This window comes from Hermetia illucens, chromosome 2, assembly GCF_905115235.1.
Source record: "Hermetia illucens chromosome 2, iHerIll2.2.curated.20191125, whole genome shotgun sequence".
Classification (NCBI taxonomy): domain Eukaryota; kingdom Metazoa; phylum Arthropoda; class Insecta; order Diptera; family Stratiomyidae; genus Hermetia; species Hermetia illucens.
This window is the reverse complement of record NC_051850.1, coordinates 187,708,024-187,727,884: the sequence shown is the minus strand read 5'-3', so window position 1 is coordinate 187,727,884 and position 19,861 is coordinate 187,708,024. Positions and strand designations below refer to the sequence as shown.

General features: G+C 46.6%; 1 protein-coding gene across 3 annotated transcripts in view; it reads left to right on the top strand.

Annotated features, from left to right (window-relative positions):
• The window catches only part of LOC119650092 (Down syndrome cell adhesion molecule-like protein Dscam2), a 305,680-nt gene that overhangs the window by 67,198 nt on the left and 218,621 nt on the right, over positions 1 to 19,861 (top strand). For all 3 annotated transcript variants that reach the window (XM_038052607.1, XM_038052609.1, XM_038052608.1), the window contains exon 2: positions 11,387 to 12,217. In XM_038052607.1, coding sequence (XP_037908535.1) covers positions 12,166 to 12,217 — 52 coding nt within the window. In that variant the 5' untranslated portion in view covers positions 11,387 to 12,165. The remainder of the gene's footprint in view (positions 1 to 11,386; positions 12,218 to 19,861) is intronic.

Below are 19,861 nucleotides of genomic sequence, written 5' to 3'. Positions count from 1 at the left end.
ACAGTGCTGCTTTTCAATAGAAGAGATCTGGCTAACCTAGAAGAATTTATTGCCTTCCAAGTCATGAAGACAGACTTTCACGAAGTGGAAATCACTATATATATCTTTTGGATACCCAAGGATCCTGATGGCTACTTTGGAACCGTAAAGAAGGACGGATCATTCGCACTCATCAGCGATCTAATGCATTCTGTGGATCTGAGGATTACCCCATTTTGACTTCTTGCGCACTGTTTGATTCGCCGAAGTTTTAGGCAGTTTCTAAGCAGACTAGCAATTTCAACCATCCATCATTACACAGGTAACTTCTCATGACAGGGCGCCGATGAAGCACGTTGTTGTGCTGTCCCATTTAGTCACAGCTCTTCTATCCACGTACGCATATTGTGACCCGTTCACCATTCTTGAGAGAGCGGCGGGAAATTTCAAATTTACCGCACTCTGTATGGTTGTGAGTGTTAACCGACTATAAAAGGTTATGAACGGTGTCTTACGGTAATGGAGACGAAGATGTTGCGTTGAACTAGTGGCGTAACACGTTTTAACCACATCCGAAATGAGGATATCTACGATCGACATGGAGTTGCACCGATCGTGGAAATATTGCGAGAGAGGAGTTTTCGATGGTCACCTAATTCGCTCCAACGAGAACTCACTTGCCAAGATTGGTCTGAATATTGAAGTCGATAGAAAACGATCAAAAAGACCTCCCAAAACAAAGGTGGCTTGATACGCTGGATGGGAATTTAAAAGTATTACGACTACATCCACATCGGGCATTTGATAGAACCAAATGGCCAAAGCAATCAGGACGAGCCGACCCCGCTTATGAAGGGGACAAAGGCTGAAGAAAAAGAAGAAGATATTCCCGATGTTCTACATAGTAGATATTTGCAGTGCTTCAGAACATTATGAAGACTCGTTTTTCATTTCGAAGAAAATGTACTGATTATCACTGGCCCTCGAATCCCCCCATACCTTTCATCGTTTCAGCAATGTCACTAAGGACTCCACAGCAAAGGTCACGTCATATTTAGGGCGTCGGAATGTAGAAGTACCACCGATATTTAGGTCAATAAGTCCTATTTAAGGGCTCTGACGTTAAAGTTTCCTTCAACTAGAAATCTCCTTCCCGTATTTTGAATCTCGTCTTCCGAAAAGTGGATACTGACTTGTTTGTTATGAGGTAAACGATTTTCAGTGTCACTTCCGAATGATGAACCCAAGTGAAAACTGGCTCTGGCCTCACCCTTGCAAATTGCTCATACTTCTCACCCAGATGGCAGCAGTGCCAGATATATCGGCACGATGGTGAACTCCTATCCTGAGGAATATCAGGTCAGTTTTTCTTTTTTGTACTATCTATCCCATCGTGACCAGTTGCACTCTCATGCATGTTCGGTCGCATGAACCACATCTTCTTTCTACAGACCGCAATCCTTGCAAAGACCACAGCATTTTTCCAACGCGCAAGTCTTCACTTTTTGCCTGAGTTCGCCACACATGAAACACAAAGTGCTTCTGTCCTGCCCATTGTGAACTTCGATTATATGCCAGCACTTAAAGCGGCCATTCGAAAGTGTCCTTCGGCTTATCCTGGACTTGGTCTACTCGATCTTTATTTTCCCGCAATGAAAAAAAATGACTCATTGCCTTCTCAGGGCCGGTGACAATGGCTAATTTTTGTCCTCTAGAATTGACAGACGTAACTCCCATTTGACGTTAGTCATATCTGAGTAATCCCTTTTTATCGCTTCCCTGCCTATTTCTTGCTCGCGAAACAGTTCAAGTCCTTTATTTCAAGGGTGCACATTGGTTCAAGGCTGGAAACCACAGCTTTTGTGCCTGGAATGCTCGGGAGTCTCTCGCAGAATGTATTGTTCTTGTTCAGTCTTCGATCCAGCTTTGACGAGTATACCGTAGATTCGAGTCCACCGGATAGATTTGAAATCTACCCCAATGTCTTCTAATTTGGTGAACGAACAGTTCGGCTTGATGCAAAGGGTCTCTGACCGTGGTTCTTTTCCCTTTCCTTCTCTCTTTTTCTTTAGCGCTGATGTTGCCGTAGTTGGCCTCGACTTTACTATAGTGAAGTCACTGCTGTCAATATCCAACTAACATTATTGTTGCTGTATTTTCGTCTTTTTTAACGCTGCTTGGTACGTTTGGTCATTGGGGGCAGATCTGCGCTTTTTTCCGTTGTCTTCTCTGGTCAGTTCTCTTTTCCCCCGCTTGTGGGCGGAGAGCACCGCATTTTCGGCAATTAGGGGCTACGGGAGCGATTTACTTTTTCCTCAGCTCACCTTCGGTGATCTTCCAGGTGTTTTGCTAGTTTGTGATAAGGTCCAAGAGTTCTTCTATCTTTGTTACGTGGTAGAGATATTTCGCAAGATGGTGGTTGTAGCTCTCAGTTTTCATAACACCACCCGTAACTCTTAAGTAGTCTTTCTTTTTTTTTCCGTTGTGTTTCGGATGAGCTCAATTTTCTCCGTGATTTGAGTTGCATATCCGCCTAGTTCATCAATCTTTTGCTTTCAACAAGGAAATCTTACGCAACTTGGATGTTGTCATCTTTCCTCATGTCCTACTAGTCCCCTCCCCTACTGGGATAGTGGGTCTTTCTCCATTTTCAGTAGATGACCGTCGTACCTTTGCGTTTCCCGCAAAGAAATTTATAATGTAATTCACCATGTTAGTTGTAAGAAGCAATGAACGTGGTGCGTTGCCGGTCCTCCTGAAAATTTCGGCTATTGTTGACTTTGTCATCATAATTGTTTTTGCTGTTATTTTTAGTATCCGTAAGCGGCTATCTGCGCTAGAAAGTACAGTCCTCTGAGATGATCCCCGTGATTATTAGTGCAAGCAAGGAGGTTACGCATGATTTCAAGTCAAGTCATTATGAGGGTTTGTGTTCTAAGTCGGAATTAGGCCCTACTTAGAAGTCTATCTCACTGAGCCTGCACTAACTTAATAGTATCATAACTTTGAACATACTTGCAGTCCTGCCAAGAAAATTATCTAAGCGAAGGCAGCTGCAACATTAGCTTGAGAGCCCTTTCCAAGAAATGTCACTATCATGTAGTAAGACAACAGAATACCACTCATGCCCAACGTATTCTGAATTGTTTACCAAATCGTCCGATGAAGGTCGCCATAGTCATCGCTGCTGACGTTATCTGGAGGTACCAATTGGGAGGTGTGAGTCGACTTAGTCCGGAAGTAGGGAAGGGTCGTAGTCATCCAGGAAATTTACCTCGTCTCTGCGAGCCAATCGCGCCCTGTGTGCGCTGTAGAGAGAAAATAAGGACCAGGGGTGAAAATTATGGAACAAAATCATACCCGAGGTGGAAATCATCCGGGTCTGGGATGGAAATTAAAACTACTATTCCGGGACCCCGAGGAAACTAAGGGCCCAGGGGAATTCCCTCTTTTCTACAATCCCCTTCTCATATGTGGCGGTGGGGGTAGTTTGGAAATTGAATAGATGATACTACTGGTAACAAGGAAGAGTAAGTATAGTAAGCCCACGGACCCTCTTCCCGCCCAACCGGACCGAGTTGCGACCAACCTAAGGATGGGCTGAAGGCAACATCCAAAGGCCCGCATCACATGATGCGTTTTAACGAAAAGTGTGTGCGACCATGCGAAAATGTATTACTACATCCCGATTGTCGCAAACACTTCAGCCAATGACGCGGAGGTTCTACACTACAGAGACATGGATCTTATATCGAAGACAGTGCGGATCAAGACTGAAACCCATTAGGTCAGATTGTTACCGGACAGGACTCTTCGGACTATAGCACAGGTTGCAAGGATAACCGCTTTTTGCATCTCCATGTATAGTCCAGCCCTATGATCGAGCGTTTTCAGCGCTTTATGTAAGTTCTGCGGGACTAATCCCGTCGCTGAAATTACTACTGGGACTACTTCGATCTTTTGTAGTCTCCAAGTCTGCTTCCTATCGTCTGCCAAGGGGCCGTAGTTGCGGATTTTTTCGTGCTGTTTTTCAACAGTGTTCCGGTCCAACGGTACGGCTACATCGATTATAAAGCACGCTCGTTCTTCCTTCAGAAGCAGAACTAAATCGGGTCTGTTATGATTAACACTGTGGTCAGTGGCAATAGTGTGATCCCACAGTAGTTTGACCCGATCATTTTCCAAGATTCTCTGCGGAGTATACTTATAGTAAGGATGGTAGGTTGCCATTAAGTTATACTTCAACGCAAGGTTTTGATGGAGAATATGCCATGCTTGACTTGGAACCCGTATTTGCTTTCATGCAAAAGATGGGATAGCGGATTCAGAGCCAAACAAAACCACAGTGGGCTTAGAGAGTCGCCTTGGAAAATGCCACGCCTGATTGGTATCTCTCCTGATGTTTGTGAGGACACCGATAGCTTCGTGCTCCAATTCTTCATTATTGTTCTCAGAAGAAGAACGACATTCGGGTTGATTTTATACAAGCATAACACTTGTAGTAACCACGAATGTGATATGGAGTCAAAGGCTGATTTATAATCGATGTAGGCTGTCGAGATGTTTCGTTTTTGGTGGACAGCCTGCTTTACAGCTACCGTATCGATTATAAGCTGTTCTTTGCAGCCTCGGGAGCCTTTTGCGCATCCTTTTTGCTCCTCAGCTATCAATTTATGAACATCAAGATGTTTTGAGATGTTCGCGGACAGAACTGAAGTGAAGACCCTGTAGATGGTAGGAAGACAAGTAATTGGTCGACATTTTGAAGGGCAAGAGACACCCTGTTCCTTGGGGATGAGGAAAGTTATCCCCTTGCTGAAAAATGGTGGAACTAAATCAGGATCGGCAATCATCTGATTAAATTGAGTTGCCAATATCCTGTGAGTGCTCTTGAACCGCTTCAGCCAGAAGTTGTGAATCTTGTCAACTCCTGGCGCCTTCCAGTTACCTGCCTTGTCAAGGGCGGCTTCAACGTCGATTTCAGTTACGTCAGGCATGGTCATTTCGGGGAGGACCTCGCATGAACACATAAGGTGTGGGAGCCACGCTGCTTCTAAATTACAACGGCTGGATTCGTTCCAAACACTTCTCCAGAAGTCTTCTGCCTGATCCAGATCGAGGTTACTTTCCCTATCTGAGTTGGTGAGATTTTTGTAGAATCCCCGTTGGTTCTGGAAGAACAAGGTGTTGTCTGTCCTTCGCTGAAAGCTTTTCTGATACCTACGGATGCGATTGGAGCATACCGCAAGTTTCTACTTCAGCACCTCGTGTATTTCATCGATTGGCATATCATTGGACAGATGGTAGTTTCCAATGATGTCCGCAACGCATCTGTGCACTCTTGGTGATGGATTTCCAAGGAGTGCTTGCGTCACACGACCAATCTCCTTTCTCAACTTTTCGACTCTTTTGTTGAGTCGAAACACCCAGAACGGTAAAGTCCTTCTGCGCATACCTCTGTTATTCGATCTAAGATGTTGATTATGGAGACGAAGAACCGTGGCAGCTGCAACGTAGATCAGGCTGTGAACCTCTGTAGCAGTAATCTCGCTAGCCAAACGATCAGCCAAAATTCTGTCAATAGCAGCAATGATGTTAGTAGTTGCCGAAGTAAACTTCAGTTTTGGGATCTTTGGCCTAGCGTCTGGGAGAATCTCAGCATACTCTGTGAATGTGACCTGGAATACGGTCAAAGCCTCATTATAAATTGGATCGACATCCCCAGTTACTAAGCTTCTCCTGACTACTGGATTCATGGATTGCCTTACAGGTGGAGTACTTGTGTTACTCTTTTGACTAGTCCGGTAATTTGATGACTCCAGCCCGAGCTCAAGTGAAACCTCTTGGAAGATTTGTTGCCTAGTTGGGTAAGGCAACTCGGTTGTTATTCACTATCACCCGGTATTGATTGACAACGTTCTGCTCCGGAACATGACTTAGTTCCGGGAAGCGGGTTATGAACGCGTCATGGAGTCAATGTCTGTACCCTGATGGATTCCGTTCCAAATTCATGACACGGTAATAGGCGCGGACGATAAATTCGTTGAGTTGGTTCGTCCAAACCATACGACGCCTAGGTCTCCCGTCCTTGGTGGTTGACGGCATAACCGCCAAATCATCCAAGGGCGAAGAGCCGCTCTGGTGTTGTTGAACGACCCTTAACCGTGTTGGGTACTGTCTTCGTGTCACTGGGGTCCCATTAAAAGAATTTGAAATATTTTCCCCAATTCTGTTCCCACGAGTGTTGGGGAGGCAGTCAACCCTGCAACAGAGCCCCAATGTTGCAATGTCCCATGGTTACCTCCAAAGGTAGAGAAGGTATTTGGAGGGGAGCCGCTGAAATACAGTGTAACGTCACTGCAATTCATCCGATAGGCGCGTCGATCCCTTCACCCCTGATTACGGATTTGTTAAGGAGGTTTACACCCCCTGAAAGGGAAGAATCGGTAAGGGAGGACGAACACAAAGGCAAACGTTCTGCTTGTCCGAGGCTACTTATTTACAAGATTAACTTGCGATATTCGTAGCTGACCCGGTGGGTCATGTCATTATCCGCAACCCATGACACGCGCCTGGTCGCATGCAGCTCTGCGTTTGCAACTCAGGTGAGGATAAACCTGGTACGCCAGGGTTATATATATATGTGCGGAGTTGCCAAATCTCCCATCAGGCGCGTCCCTTCGTGTGGATAAGGGAATGCTCGGCGAATGTGTTATGGGCATGCACATGCACGCATCCGAAGATGTGCGTGTATGGGCATGCTTATGCGCAGGCCGGGTAGGTGGGAAGTAAACCCCCACCCGTGGATAAAAATTGGCTATGGGAAGGACACCCAGAAATTAAACCAAATATGGAAGAGGAGAAAAGTAGTTTTTTTACGGTGCAGGGCTTCGGAAACCCAGTGCCGGCGGTTTTTGGGAGTGAGCAAGCGGGCTCCCGGCCGTCGATATCCAACGACCGCAGTGCCTCAGTAGTGGGAAACTTGGCTACTGTGGCATCTAATGCTACAAGAGATAATGGTGGAGTGGAAATTAGGTCCAAACCGGATCCTTTTAGGAGGAGTTCGAAGCTTGGGAGATCACGACCGAGAACAATGGTTCTTTTTGGTAGTCGAGATTCGTCGCGGGACACTGAAAGAAAAATGAATAGTCCCTTGATCGACATCATTCCTTGTGGCGCAAGGCGCGAAAGCAAACGGGAACATACCGGAATGGCGTTCATTACACTCAGGGAACGAATAGATGAACTGTGCGAGTTCATCAAGGAGAGGCGGAATATCCACCAAAATATTCGAGCCTTGATAAGAGGCATTAAATTGTCTTATATCAAGGCACTCGAAGAAAAGAATTCCCAAGCGTCAGTTGGCAAGGTCACAAGGGAAACGCAGGTGACGCCTCCCCGTGATAAAGCAGGCGGGAAGACAGGAAAACGGGCTAGGGACGGTACCAGCGAGCCTCTTGGACCACAGCAAGTCCCGAAGAAGAAAAAAGCCTCTTCACCAAAGAAGGCGGAGCCGGCGAGAGTACCCGCGAATGTCGGTAATCTCACGATTGCAGCCACAACACCTACAAAAGTGGAAAAAACCAACGCTCGGGGGCCCGAACAATGGACTAAGGTGAGCAACAAGAGGAAAAAGGACAAAAAGAAGCTCCACCCGGAAATAATAATTATTTCCAAGAAGGGAAATATCTCCTATGCCGACATCCTCCGAAAGGTGAAGTCAGACCCGGAATTGAAGGATTTGGGGGATAGTGTAAGCCGTATCAGGCGAACACAGAGAGGGGATCTGATGCTGGAGTTAAGTAAATCCGCCGACAAGTCGGCCGATAACTTCCGCGGGAAGGTGGAAAGTGTACTTGGAGAGGAAGCTGAGGTAAGAGCTCGGAAACAGGAGATAGTGGTTGAATGCAAGGACCTAGATGAAGTCACCTCACGGGAGGACATCTGTGCTGCGCTAAAGCAGCAGTTCAACCTTGGCGATATAGACCAGAGTGCCATAAAAAGGATGAAGAAGGCATATGGTGGCACACAGACCGCTATTATTAGTTTGCCGGCGGAATCAGCTATTAAGTTAATTACTGCGGGCAAGGTAAGAGTAGGTTGGGTCGTGTGCAGGCTCAGGGAGCAAATCTCTCTAAAGAGATGCTTCAGATGCCTCGATTTCGGCCATTTTGCGGCGGCATGCACTAGCCAGCATGATAGGTCGAGGAGTTGCAGGAAGTGTGGGGAAGAGGGCCACCTCATCAAAGATTGCACCGGAGATCCACGGTGTATGTTATGTAGTGGGAAAGAGGGCGTGGACGGCCGGCATATTGCGGGAAGCAGCAGATGTCCGGTATTTAGGAGGGAGCTGAACCGCACAGGCAAATGAGATTGATACAAATCAATCTCAATCACTGTGAGGCAGCTCAGGACCTGCTCTCGCAAACTATTCGAGAGTCGAATGTCGATGTCGCGGTTATTTGCGAGCCGTACAGAAACTACGGCGGTGCGACTTGGGCGGTGGATGCGTCTGGTAACGCGGCAATCTGGGCATGCGGAAGACAGGCCATTCAGGAAGTCATGGCCCCCCGGCAGCCGGTTTTATAAGGACGAAGGTCAACGGTGTCCATATTTACAGCTGCTACGCTCCTCCTAGTGCAACCTTAGCACAATATGAGGAGATGTTAGACAGTCTGGTGTTGGATGCTAGAGACCGCAGCCCTAAAATCATTGCGGGCGATTTCAACGCGTGGGCCCTGGAGTGGGAAAGCCGATCGACGAACACCAGAGGTGTAATTTGCGGAGCTGGATATCATGCTGGCCAACGTTGGATGCGTGCCCACCTTTCGAAGGTTCGATCGTTGACTTGACATTTGTTAGCACTTCACTGGAGAGGGGGATGGCTTGGCAAGTGAGTGAACACTACACCCACAGTGACCACCAGGCCATCTTCCTCCGCATTGGGAACCGGGGAAGCAGTCAACGACGCTCTGGAGGTGGAAAGGCTAAGGCGGTTGGCTGGTCTATCGGAGCTTTCGACGAGGAGACATTCCTGGCCGCATTGGAGGGAGCCCATGATCCGGATGGAACAGCGGTGGAAAGTGTCACACAGCTGTCTCAGCGTGTAACCGAAGTATGTGACGCTACGATGCCACGACGACGTTTGCACCACGGCAAGAGGCCAAACTACTGGTGGAACACGGAGATCGCTGCCATAAGGTCCTCTTGTCTCCGAGCGAGACGACTTTCCCACAGGACAAGGGGAAGGCCGGAGCACCAGGAGCGTGAGGAGGAATACAGGGATATGCGAAGCAACCTTAAGAAGGTCATTCGGAGAAGCAAGCGGGAATGCTACCAGAAGCTCTGCATGGAGGCTAATACGAATCCGTGGGGTACAGCCTACCAAGTTGTAATGAAGAAGATCCGCGGGTGAAAATCACCTCAGGTGACATGCCCACGGCTCTTGTTGCAAATAATTGCAACTCTTTTCCCGCAGCAGGAGCCGGACGAAAGAGAACCCAAACTGGCAGCTCAGCAGGACGTCTTCTCGATCCCTCATGTTACCGAAGAGGGACTTTGGGAAATTTCCAGACGTATTGGGGATAGGAAGGCTCCGGGATTGGACGGAATTCCGAACAGGGCTCTGAAGGTGGCGGTCAAGGCCAGACCAAGGTGGTTCGCAAGCACATTCGAATCGTGCATGGCGGAAGGAGTGTTTCCCGCCCAGTGGAAGAGGCAGAAGCTGGTCTTGCTACCGAAGCCTCGAAAACCACCCGGCGTGCCCTCTTCATATCGCTTTATTTGTCTCTTAGACACCATGGGGGAGATGTTGGAGAGGGTGATATACAATAGGCTGCTCCCGTTCATCGAGCTTGCGGGTGGTCTTTCAGAGCGGCAATATGGGTTTCGGCGAGCCCGTTCTACGGTCGATGCAGTAGGAAAGGTCGTGGAATTGGCTCGAAATGCAATGGCCATGGGCAAATGCTGTGCTCTGGTGACGCTGGACGTCAAAAATGGTTTTAACTCAGCCAACTGGGGCTGCATTAAGGGCGCTTTGGCCAAACTGGGTGTTCCTAACTACTTGGCTCGGCTCATTGAGAGTTATTTTTCAGACAGACTTCTCTGGTACGAGACGGACGACGGGCCGAAGGAGTACATTGTGACAGCAGGTGTGCCTCAAGGTTCTGTATTGGGACCGCTGCTGTGGAACATAATGTGCGACGGAGTGTTTGGCCTTCGCGTGCCGGAGGAGACAACGCTGATTGGGTTTGTGGACGACCTGGCGGTAGTTGCAATTGCAAAGCATCCCGAGGACGTGGAGCTTTATGCAAATGAAGCCATTCATACCATCAAGTAATGGTTACGAATGGCCAAGCTGGACCTGGCGGACGAAAAGACGGAGGCGGTCCTCATTACCAACCACAGGAAGAACAACACGGTTACCATCCGGGTTGGTAATCGTGAGGTCGTCTCAAAATCGGTTGTCAAATACCTGGGGGTGATGATCGATGCCAAGCTGAGTTTCAAGGGACACTTGGATTATGCGCGAGAGAAGGCAGCAAATGCCAGCTCATCCCTTGCAAGGATGATGCCTAACGTGGGAGGGCCGAAGTATAGTCGCAGGCTACTCATCGCGGGAGTGGTGAGGTCGATCCTGCTATACGCGGCCCCTCTCTGGGCGGGAGCGTTGAACCACGCTCTCAACCGGAGGAAGATATGTTCGGCATACCGGCCAATTGCGCTAAGGGTGTGCAGCGCATTTAGGACGGCGTCGACGGAGGCAGTGTGTGTTATCGCAGGAATGATCCCTATAGATCTTCTAGCGAGCGAGGCACACTGGCTCTACGAAAAACGGAAGGCAAATCCAGCCGAGGTGAATGCGGATTTCCGAAAAGCCATCAGGAGAGAGTTGTGTGGCAAGTGGCAACAACGATGGGATAACTCCGACAAGGGCAGGTGGACCCATACATTGATCCCGTGTATCGAGAAATGGGTCAACCGAAAGCACGGAGAAATGAATTGCCACCTGACACAGTTCCTTACGGGACACGGTGGCTGTAGGAAGTACTTGCATTGCTTCGAGTTGGACGAGTCTCCCAACTATCCTGAATGTGTTGCTACACTCGAGGACCCAGAGCATGTTATGTTCCATTGTCCCAGATTTCTGCAGCAGAAAAGGAGATTGAACAGCATCTTAGGGGTGGACATCGAACCCTCGCACCTGGTGGAAGAGATGTTGAAGTCGGAGGAAAACTGGATGGCGGTAAATGTTGTTACTATAACCATGAGTAAAAGACCTTTTAGCTGCGCCTAGAAAAACATAAGAAATTACCTTAATATATCCTTTAGCTTTTCTTCTAATTACTTCACCAAGATATTGCCGGCATCTTGCACATATATTCAACAGATTTCTTTCTGCTTTCAGGAGGCCAACCATTATCCATCCATCAAGTGCTTCACTGCAGCAATCCAGACACCTGCCTATTGTCCGCGATCGTAAAGAGGAGCATAATAGCCGCCTAAATTGCGGTGATAAATTATTTAAGAAAAATGAAATTATGAGTTTTTTATTGCAGCTATAAAAGCCGAAAGTAATGTGAAAAATGTCTTTTCAAAAAGCCGGTGGACTAGTGTGCGAGTGCTGCAAAAAGCAACGGAAAGTCGACATTTTTGTATACACTTGAGGAAGCATCTTCCCCAAAAAGGAAAGATAGACCAGAGACAGGGTGAAGTAAGTCAAGCCAAAGCAACGTAGACCGGGTCCTGTCGGAAGGACGAGGGGTCGAAAATTCGCGAGAGTCGATTCGAGGACAATGCCGGGCGGTATGTCGTCCTTGCGAAACGAGCGAGATAGTGAGTGTGTGTGAAGTGAGTGAGTGATTATTTATTAACAGGTGGCAAAAATAAAATATAAAAGCAACGATAAACAATTTTCAAAGTGAAGACATCCTGGAAGACTCTCAACAGCACTCGACTCGGCGGCTTCATATGAAACCCCCGAACCCCAAACTCTCAGCGACAGCAGTAACGTCGTCAGTGGCAACAACAACTACAGAGAATATCCTTGAAATCGTGAGTCGGTGGGCACCTGTGGGGAGAAGGATATGGTCGCCCATTTATCCGTTCGGCGGTTGCGTTTTGCGACAGCACTGAATATTTCACGACCAGATAAAATGTAATGGAAAACATTAGAACGCATAAAAAATGGATTTACACAGCCTTCTTAAGGCTGCGCTTATCCTCTATGTTTTTGGCGGTAAGTGGAAAGGAAAATATGCTTTCAATATATGTTTTTAGTGTCTCCCTATGCACATATAACAATACAGTATAAAGGAGCATGTGTGTAGGCATCCGCGAACGAGGAAGACATCCCCTTTGAATGTAGGTCCGCCAATAAGTTTATTATTATCACACTGGGAAATGGCCTGCGAATGGGGAACGAAAAAGACAGAAATGGAAATGGAAACGCTCCTTGCCAATGGATTTTAGTTGGCTCCGAATGTGAGCCTGGAAGCCACCGCGGAAGGTTGTGTAATGTCCTCGAAATTGTAATAAATGTTGGGGGATTTAAGGATGGTGTTAACCAATTTTATGAAGTTCCTTATTGAACCATGAAGTTCTCCTTCAAAATATGTTTTCCCATGTTTCACTTCCGAGTATTTGTGCTCACTGAATTGACCGACCGGTTGTTAATCCCAATGGAGTGGAGAAGTCATTTCATACCTTGATGTTGGAGACAGTTGCTAGGAAATTTCTATTCTTGTAACTATTTCCCAGGAATTTTATGCCGAATGGATATATTTTCTCGTTGAATGGACCACAACGACCTAATTTCTGGACAATTGAACATCAGGAAGTGGTTGTTTCTCCCATGGTGGATGAATCCTATCCTTATCTTAAAGTCAATTTTATTCCCATCAGATTGGTTGGCTTTTGGGCAGATGTCCTGGTGAATAGAATAAACGCTCCTGAACATTGCATGGACACACACCTTAAATGCTCCCTTGAGGGAGGCATTTCGTATTCTAAAAGCAAATTACAATTTTCGGGAAATGAATCCTGAGCCTTTCTCTGTGGGGACATTAATCTTTCCACTTTGCATAAATATTCTGGGCTAATGGCCTTTGCTACCTTACATTATTAAAGCGGCCAAGGTCTTCCACGTCTTTGTGTTATTTGCATCTATTATATCTTTTGTCGAGACAGGTCAGGGCTAAATCGTTTACCTGTCTAAACGATAAATGTAAATAAGGTCAAGTGAGATAGAGGTTTGGTCTACTTGAAAATTCATTTTGTCTCTATTTCATCATTATCGTGGCACTACAGTCCGACGGTCCTGTCGCCTGGATCGTTGGCCTCCAATTATCTTGGTCACGTAACCGCGTCCTTCAATCTTAGAAGTCCAGCAGTTGTTCGCCGTCCCACCGTGCTCTTGGTCTTCCTCGTATTCTCGCTCCATCGACACGTCGTCCGTTCCGTTGGACATGCCCTGCCCACTAAAGGCGTTGTAGTTTAACGAATTTCGAGTCTTCTGGCTCATCGCACAGTTCATACAACTCATAGTTGTACCGCAAGATGGCGCATCTAGTCGCGAACTGCTCAGAGAAGGACTCTCCTTCCGAATGTGTTTAGAAAATTTTCGCAGGCTTAGGCTTCATAGTTCAGCATAGCACTGGTCATATGATTTTGGCTTCGTGTTTCTCTGCACATGATTCGATTTCATTAAGGAGAGGATCGGGGAGAAAGTCTCATTCGCTAGCTGTTTCGGCCACTTGACCTCGTGAGTCTCGTTGGCGTCCTTAGACAGGCGGCTACCCAGACACATGAAGTTGTCTACGAATTCGATGCTGATTTCCCCTATGTTTTGTTTTTTTTTATGGGTGGGGGTAAAAATCTTAAAAAGACGCTGCTGCGCCAGGCCGTAGCAGTGTGTGGGATTCTCACCTACTAAAACCCCCCCACTTCTCCGCCCACATCCCCGTGGGACCACCGTGAAATGTTACTTCGTGAAGAGGGCTCTGGTTAACACCAGCACAACTAAGTCACGCGTCCGTCGCGCTGTCCGAGCTCGCTCCAGTTTCTTCACCTTTTCCTGTATCGCAGTTTCTGTTCCGTTTATCGCACTCCAGTTTGCTGCCGTCTTCAGTATCTCCTCCACAAAATTATAGGGTCCGACAACTGCGTTAAGGGTATCGCTTAACCTCCCTCTTTCATTCGCGAATCTGGGACAGTGGAATATAACATGCTCCGTATCCTCGGGTGTGGTGGCGGATTCAGGACAGTCTGGAGACTCATCCGTTCCGAAGCGATGCAAGTACTTCTTGCATCCACCGTGTCCTGTAAGGAACTGCGTTCGATAGTAATTTAAATCATCATGCTTTTGCTTGACCCATTCTTCAATACGCGGGATCAGTATATGGGTCCAGCAGCCTTTTTCGGAATTATTCCACCGTTGCTGCCATCTCCTGTACATCCCCTTCCTAGTGGTTTATAGTCACTTCGGCGGGATTTACCCTCCTTTTCTGGTAGAGACAGTGTGCCTCATTTGCTAGAAGATCGAATGAAATCATCCCCGGGATATCACTCACTGCCTCACGAAATACTGACCTGTATGCACTCCACACCTTCAGCGCAATTGGTCGGTATGCCCAACTTACCCTTCCCTGGTTCATTGTGTTATCCAGTACGATCGCCCATACAAAAGTCGCGTATAGCAGGATAGATTTCATCACTCCTGCGTTAAGCAGCCCGCGACTAGCATTTGACCCTCCAATATTTGGCATCATCCTTGCCATAGTTTAACTAGCCTTTACTACCTTTTCGCGCGTATAGTCCATGTGCCCCTTGAAGCTCAACTTGGTAATGATCACTACTCCCAGTGTTGTTTTTCCTGCGATTATTAATAAGGACCGCCTCCGTCTTATCTTCCGCCAGGTCCAATTTCACCATTTGCAGGCATGCTTTGATAGCATGAATGGTTTCACTTGCATACAGTTCCACGTCCTGGTGGTGTTTCCCAACTACTACCACTGCCAATCGATATCGCCACCAGAGCCTCACGCGTGACTTTGCCACATGATGCTTGCGCGTTTCTCTCCTCCACGGCCCTAATGTAGGACAACTTGATACCTCGTACCAGAGCTCTGATATTTTGATGGATATGCCGCCCCTCTTTAATGGACACACAGAGTTCATTTATGCGTTCCCCCCTAGTGAAATAAACGCTGCTGCAGTTTGCTGCCTTCCACGATCGTCTTTTACAGCATAGATAATTATGTCAGTCCGGGAACTCTCCGTTCCGAGTCCCGCGACGAATTTCGACTGCCTAGGGGTAAAGTTGCCTTCAGTGGTGACGTCCCAAGTTTCGAGCTTCTATGAAAACGATCCGGAGTAGATCGTTTTCCACTCCACTAAGATGTCCTTTAGCGTAATATGCCACAGTAAGCAAGTTTTCCACTACTGATGCCCTGTGTTCGCTGGATATCGACGGCCGGGAACCAGCTTACCCATTCCTAAAAACCGCCGGTACCGGTACCAACCCGCCTGCCCATAAGCGCGTCCATGCACGAACAGCTCCTGATGCGAGCATGTACATGCCCATAACGCATCCACCCCGCGTTCCCTTATCCACACGAACGGGCGCGTCTGATGGGAGATTTGGCAACTCTCCTATGTTAAAGCCCGAATGAGCTGGCGCCCTACTTTTTGATTGCATTATTATTTTCATTTTGTTCTCATTGATGCGTAGTCCAGCTTCTTTCGCAGCAGTGTCAAAAGTATGCAAAAGTTCCTCAGCGTTGGTCAGGACATGATGTTGATGTTGTCTGCGTATGCTAAGAGTTATGTCACCTTAATGAGTATCGCCCCTCTGGTGTTGTTACCCATTGTTCGAATAGCATATTCTAGTACTAGGTTGAAACGCGTGGGCGCCAGTACGTCGCCCTGCTTCAACCCAGTAAGTGTTACAAAAGGATCAGTCAACCTATTCCGGATCCGGACCTGTGAGATGGAGTTGACCATAGTCATCTTCGTCAGTCGTACTAGTTTAACTGGTATACAATTTGCAGCATTACGTTAGACAGTTCTACACGATTTCAAAATTTGCCTCGCAAACACAGAGTGCATAGCCATTATCTTATGTTTTCAAAAAAGTCGATAACAGGAGGATTCATTTTTTGGCTGACTAAGAAACCTAGTCGGAGCACATGGTTAACTGGATGGCCGTTATAACATATGATGTAGTGATTCTTCTCCAGGAAACCGGTCCCTGTTCAATGCATCTCCTACGACGCTGTTACACGAACTCTGGTAGCTCCATTTCCTTGGTAGCTCCATTTCCATACAGAGAGCGGACGTTCCATGAAAAAATGTGCAAATCGCTATTCCGCTGTCGTTTCCGGGTTCATTCGCTCCTTTTGTTGCTTCGTAACAAGTTGTTTTCTGTGTGGGGTTGTCAGCAATATATATGGGAAAACACTTATTCACGATAAGCTAAAAGGAGCCCCAAGGAGGAACCCCCTTTCTCCGTTCATCAGCAAACATTCGTGGCTAACCTGGAAGCAAAATTAACGGATCGGATGTCAAAATTTCGGAAGAGATATGTGGACGATATCTGCCCTGTCATCGAGAAAGATGATGTGCAAAGAACGCTCGATTTCGCCTAGTATAGAGTTAATTTTGAATATGGAAAAGGAAGGTAAATTACCTTTCTTGAACCTGCTGTTGAAGAGGAATCAAAACAAAGTAGGGGTGGAATTCGGACGGAAACCGACGAACACCAGACAGGTTATCTCCTGCACTGCGAATCACCCTTATCAGCACAAAGTCGGCTCTTTAACTACATGATTCACTGGATGTTCACTCTTCCCATTTCCTTAAAGGGAGTGATGAAAGAGGTGAAGCATATTTCTGAGGTGGCCAGACTGATGGCCTGGTTACTCCGACCATACCATCAGCAGCTTGATTAAGAAAAGGAAGAACACGCCCCAACGGCAAGTACTCACCAAGCTGACCCTGGATAAACAGTTCAGATGGAGCAAAAGATTGAGGAGGCACGGTTTGGACGTCGTCTTCAGCAGCAATAAAAGCAACTTAAAACCCCTTTGGGATCGACCGAAGCTCCTATCGACCAAATGGTAAAATCTGGGTAATAGGAAATTTCCTGCGATAATTACAGGAAAGTATACCTCGGACAAACCAAACGGAACGCAGAAAAACTTTTTAGGAAACACTTAAAGGAAGCAGAATGCGCGGAAAGAAATTGGTGTCAGCTTTCAGATCAAAAGTAGTGGAGCATATCGTCCTAAATAAACATAGGGTTTCCAAGGAGAATGTAGGGTTGGTGAACTACATAAGCGATATGAGAAAATTAGACGTGCCGAAAGCATAGAAATTTACAAAACACCGAAGGATGAAGTTTTCAACGGGGATCACTTTGGCAGAGCCAGGGTCGCGTCTCCCTAAAGATGTCGACAGAGAGTTTTCGTTGACTTACAGTGTATATAAACATGCATTTCTCAAGGTTACTACCAAAAAATAAAAAATTTCAACTAGGGGATCAAAATTCCTTCCTCGGGGACCTCGGAGACACCACTTCCCATATCGTGAGTGATCCGCTCAAGATCACTGACAGCCAGTGAGATGTTTGGGTAATTTTTTCCAAACTTCCAAATATCCAAAAGAATTTTTGATAATCTCTAGTGTGTCTTTGGCTGTTCATTAACCTTCTGGAAAATTCATTACCAGAATAAGATTCACCACAAGCTTAGAAGGTTATCACACAAAAAAAGGAAGTGAAATTTCACAAAATTTTCATCAACTAATAACGCGCTGACTAGCGTAATAGCGTTTGACATTATACTTTAACATTGAGTTTAAGAAAGATCCACTAAGACTATTAGTATTTTATTTTATATGTAAAAATGGAATCATAGCTACTCGCGATGTGTTACATGCCACGGTTGGAGACAGAAGAGGCCGGCTTATTTCCATGCGGTCTTTCCTGTCCCAACCAACGGCACTTTCTCACGGCTAATCCTCCACTCCCGTGGCGAGTTCTAAAATGAGTGGCGAGTTCTAAAATGAGTGGAGAGTTCCGCGCCATCTACCCGTCCGCATCCGCAACATTCAAAATAAATTTCGAATGCTGCGGATCGTGCCGCGCCACAAATGCATGATTTTCATAATCAATCCTAGAGTTTGAAATGACGGTTCTCGATTTGATAAACGCTTCCATGAAAAACTTCGATAAATAGTCTCAGATGAAAACAGGGACGAAGACGGCTATGGTTTCGTACCAGGGCAGAGGCAACTCACCGGAAGCGGCTCGCAGATGTTGTATGCTCCCTTTTATAATTCGTAAAACACAACAAGGGTACGAATTATATTCAGGCGTTAACCCAAAAAGAGGGGTCCGTGGACCATAAAGAGTGGGAGCAAGTTGCTCTCCATTTCGAAAAACAACACTTTTTTATTTTCTAAAAAAGATGAATATAAACTTATAACTAACTTAGGGACTACCTTAACAGTTAGACTTAATCTAAGGTATATCATGAAGCCCAACCTAACATATCACTAAAGAAATATATGTGGAAAAATATTTATAAGCATTTTGGAGGAAAAGTCGGAAAAAACCTCCACTCGTTGAGCATATTTAAAAACAGGGTGGGACGGGGAAGGAAAAAGGAGTGGGGTAGGATGGGTGACATGCGAGTGAGAGATCGGAATCAAAAGCTAGGAGGGGCGCTAATGATGGGTAGGTTTAAAAAACTGGGAGTCGGAGAAAATGCCTGTGAAGGAGACTACTTTACTTTGGGGATCAAAAAGACGGTTCTGTGAAAGGAGGGATAAGAGTATCTGGAGAAACAGATAAGTCCGAAGAAGGTTATCTTCAACGATCTCGATCTGCATGGCTTTGGAGACAAGATGATTGGGATGAGATTGACACTTGACCAGAATGTTGAGGCCATGACAGGCAAGGAAGGCATCGACACGTGGGGTTTGACAGGACTCGTAGAGGATCAGGTTGGAAATGTACTTGGAGCTGCCTTCGTTTTTAAAAATGTTGGTACAGTGGCGAAAGATCTTGCGCTCTTTAAGGCGGAGTCGTTCCATTTGGGATAGGGAGCAATGAGACCAGAAAATAAGGTACTTCTAACAAAACAGCTTAAGCCTTTTTGAAGTAGGGATATTGTATTCAAGGAGGAGAGGAACGACCTGAAGTCAACAGTTGCACGACCTAGTGTCTTCGTTATATGAGGGACGTGGAGGAGGCGGGAATTCATTGTCACTCTGAGGTAAGTGACTTTTACAGTGGGGATGGGATCGTCGTGGATTCTGAGTGACAAAGATTTAATGTCTGGAGATGAAGCATCAACAAATGATCTTCACAACCACCTGAAGAACGTTACCATGGATACGGCCACAAATATACTTGGCCCCAGCCTCAAAAGGAGTCGGAACGGCTGGTTTGACGATGAATGTAAGCTAGCTACGGAACAGAAGAATGCCGCATACCGAGTAATGTTGCATTCTCAAAGAACGTGGGCACGCGCAGAGACTTATTACGAACTCCGTTGAGCGGAGAAGCGACTTCACAGACGGAAAAAGGAAGCCTGGGAGAACCAACAAGTCTCTGAACTAGAAAAGTACAGGGAGCAACCGCACCAGGCGCGCAAGTTTAACCAACAAGTCAGCAGGATGAAACCTTATACACCACGATGTTCATCCTGCCGAGACAAAGAGAGAAATCTGATTTCCGACACAATGGGCATATTGGAGCGATGGGTTGAGTACTTTGATGAGCTACTGAACAACCAGAACATCGGCGAGTTGGAGGTCCCGCCAACTGAAGACGACGGACAAATACTGCACCACCAAGTTTAGGAGAAACAGTCCGTGC